At 23.4% G+C, this 3,414-nt stretch overlaps 1 protein-coding gene across 1 annotated transcript; it reads left to right on the top strand.

Annotated features, from left to right (window-relative positions):
* Positions 1-2,157: 2,157 nt before the first annotated feature.
* On the top strand, positions 2,158-2,377 carry LOAG_13433 (hypothetical protein; the record flags this gene model as incomplete). Its single annotated transcript, XM_020448684.1, has 1 exon — positions 2,158-2,377. A coding segment is annotated over one exon (219 nt), but the record flags the coding sequence as incomplete, so codon positions are not given.
* Positions 2,378-3,414: the final 1,037 nt, after the last annotated feature.

Here is a 3,414-nt window from a genome sequence, read left to right as displayed (position 1 = left end):
TTATAAAATAATTCTTTGAAACTATAATACGAATTTCAATGTCAACTCAACATAATTAATTAGTAAAGGTCATGTTGCTGTTGTAAAAATTGCTCGATTAATATCATTTAATATATTATCGTTAACTAATTGACATAAATATATGCACGAAAGTTATGGGATTTTTTAATTAATATCTACTAAGTCAAGAGTTACTTTACAAGTTGCATTAATTACATACCGTTATCAATTAGATAACATTGGAATGATTTAATTACTTGTACTTTAAGTTAATTAACTTATTTCAATCTATTCACTCGGAATATTTCATTTATTGTCAATGATGAACATTGAAATATTAAAGTGCAATATTGTTTATAACGCCTTCTTTTTTTCCTTTTTTTTAAAATTTCCATTGCTAAAACAGTACACAGTACATATTTCTTGTATGTTTCGTTGAAAAAGGAAAATAACGTCATATTTTGTTCATCGGACAAAATTAAAATGTTTCCATTTTACAATAAAATCATTTTCTTCTTCTTTTCCTTCATTCATTAATTCATTCATTCCTTCATTTATTCATTCATTCATTCCTTCATTTATTCATTTATTCATTCCTTCATTTATTCATTCATTCATTCCTTCATTTATCCATTCATTCATTCATCCATTTATTTATTTATTCATTCATTCATCCATTCATTTATTCATTCATTCATTTTTTCATCTCTCTCTCTCTCCTTTGTTCCTTATTTATTATTCATTTATTCATATATTTCATTCCTTTTTCTTTTTAATACAATATAAGAAAAAAGATCACAGAATGTGATCTTTTCAATTTAAACATTCTATTAAACCACCCACTTTTTTTCAAACCTTTTGATTTTTCACTTTTTCACTTTTTTTCTTTTTTTTTTTACTGTGGCAAAATAATTTTACATTTAAAAATAAAAGGACGATGTATGTATTATAGATAGAAAGAAAGAGAAGCGTTTTTTTACTTTTCTCTGCTTTTTCATCCATTTCATTTAACTTTTTTTCTTGAAATTTAAATGAAAATTAACCTTTTATTGTTTCATTTTTCCTTTTCTCATTTAAGAATGCTACTATTTAAGTAGAATTATGTAAAATTTCATCCCTTACATGCATTACTGTTGTGGTTGTTTATGTGCTAGCAATGATAGTTGCTATTGTTGTTGTTGTCTGTTGCTATTATTGTTGTTGTTGTTGTTGTTGTTGTTGCTTCTGTTGTTATTGTCGTTGTTAAAGCGATAGATAGTTACAGCATGGATATATAGATATATTAAAGGAAATTAATTTTTGGAAGAGGATTGATTATTGTGTATGATGTAAACCACCGAAATATCGTCATGGGAATGAAGATGATAGGGGGTGGGGGGAGGGGGTGACGGAAATGAGGACAGGAAGAAGGAAGAAAAAAGGCCAATTGAGAAAGCGGTGAAGAGAGAGGAGCGGAACAAAAAGATTGAAAGAATGTTGAATTTCCTTTCTTAACATTTGTTAAACTTTCTCGAAACGTTTGTCTTAATGACCTTTGAACTTATGATACATTGATGAAATTTAATGTTGCCTAGTTTTTTTCATTTTTTTAACCCTGGAATGGTGAAGATTATATTTTTGCATGAATCAATATGCAAACAGTGTGATATAAATTGAATTTATCCAAAAAGTGATGATATTTAGTTTTTTTTTCTTTTTTGTATAATTAAGATTTTTCGTGATTCGAAATACTTCATTATTTATAATTTTTTGTACCTATTTTCAATATTTCAAATGCTTTTTTGCATTATCTATCTAAGGATATTAAGCATAACTTATTTCATATATTTTTTTTCTTTTTTTGCCAGTTTAATAATTATTCGAGTAATTTCAATAATTAAAATTACTACCGATGTATTGAAATGTGAAACTGTTTTTTTTCAAATAATTTTCAATATTTTTTTTTTCAGATTGACGAATTGAAGTGCTCTTATTTTGCAAACAAGAAAGAATTTTGCAGAACAACTGAATATTTGCTGTATTATCTTATATGTTTAGCTTTTACTGCTATTATTTACTGAAACTTTCGGACAATTGCGCTACTATTTTTCGACTATTATCATTGCAGATCAATAAAAAAGATACTATTGTTTTTCATAAAATCTATCATCACTGATAATGCCATCTGAAAGAATTATGATGAGTGCTAATGATAGCACAAATGATAATAGTAATCAAAGTACTGATGATATTGTTGTTATTCAACAGCAGATTGAAATCAATGAACATCCTTCAATTGAGGCAACAACAATGATGAAGTTAATAACAAAATCAGCTGAAAATGGCAGTGATAAACAAAATGAAGTGTTGAATGAAATGAATAAAAAATGCATATTAGGTAGGTGAAATTTTTTTTTTTCATTTCTGATATTCATATTTTAAATGGAATTAAAGTCTTCAATATTATTAATGATTTAATATTATCCATACATGCAGAATTTAGTTGCATAAATTATTTCAAAATATAGGAAAAATCATTTTTCTACAGATTTCTTTTTTTTTTCGTGCAAACAATGTAAATTTAAATTTTCGAATGTTTGATAGTAAGATAAAGTGAAAAGTATTTTAATTTTTTTAAATTAAAATAGAGGAAAACAATTTTTCCAAAAAAAAATATGAAAATATACATGCAAAGAATTTTGCATTTCTTTTTTTTGCCTTTTGATTAATGTTGTTTTAAAATTAGCACTAATGTTTCTGTGAAATAAATTTTCGATACTATCAAATGTCACCACATGAAATTTTTCCTTTAATTTACAAAATTTTCAAAAATTTTCCTTCGTTTGCAGATTTAATTTACAAAATTCATAAAACTTGAGTTTAAGATATATAAATTATAATATAAATATGAAAATTGTATAAAATTATGGATATTTAGCATTAAGAGTTGGAAATTATTTTGACTGTTTTCAAAAGATTTTTTTCTCAATAAATTTAAAAGATGAAAAACCAAAAGAGAAAAAAACTTTTTTTTCAGATATTATCAAATGTTAGATAACTTTTTTTCCAAAGCAAAAATTTCTTACAAAAATATGAAATTTTTTAAAATATTTCTTCAACATACGTGGTACTAATCTTATTTCAGATATTTATTAAGCCATATGACGAACAATAATAACTATAATAACAATAATGATAACAGCAATAATGACTATAATAACAATGAAGATGACAATAAGTATTATAATAATAATAGTAATAATAATAATAGTAATAATAATGATAATAATAATAATAATAATAATAATAATAATAATAATAATAATAATAATAATAATAATAATAATAATAATAATAATAATAATTAATAATAATAATAATAATAATAATAATAATAATAATAATAATAATAATAATAATAATAAGTAATAATAA

This window comes from Loa loa (assembly GCF_000183805.2).
Source record: "Loa loa unplaced genomic scaffold supercont3.602, whole genome shotgun sequence".
Taxonomy (NCBI): Eukaryota; Metazoa; Nematoda; class Chromadorea; order Rhabditida; family Onchocercidae; genus Loa; species Loa loa.
This window is presented reverse-complemented; position numbering and strand designations above follow the sequence as displayed.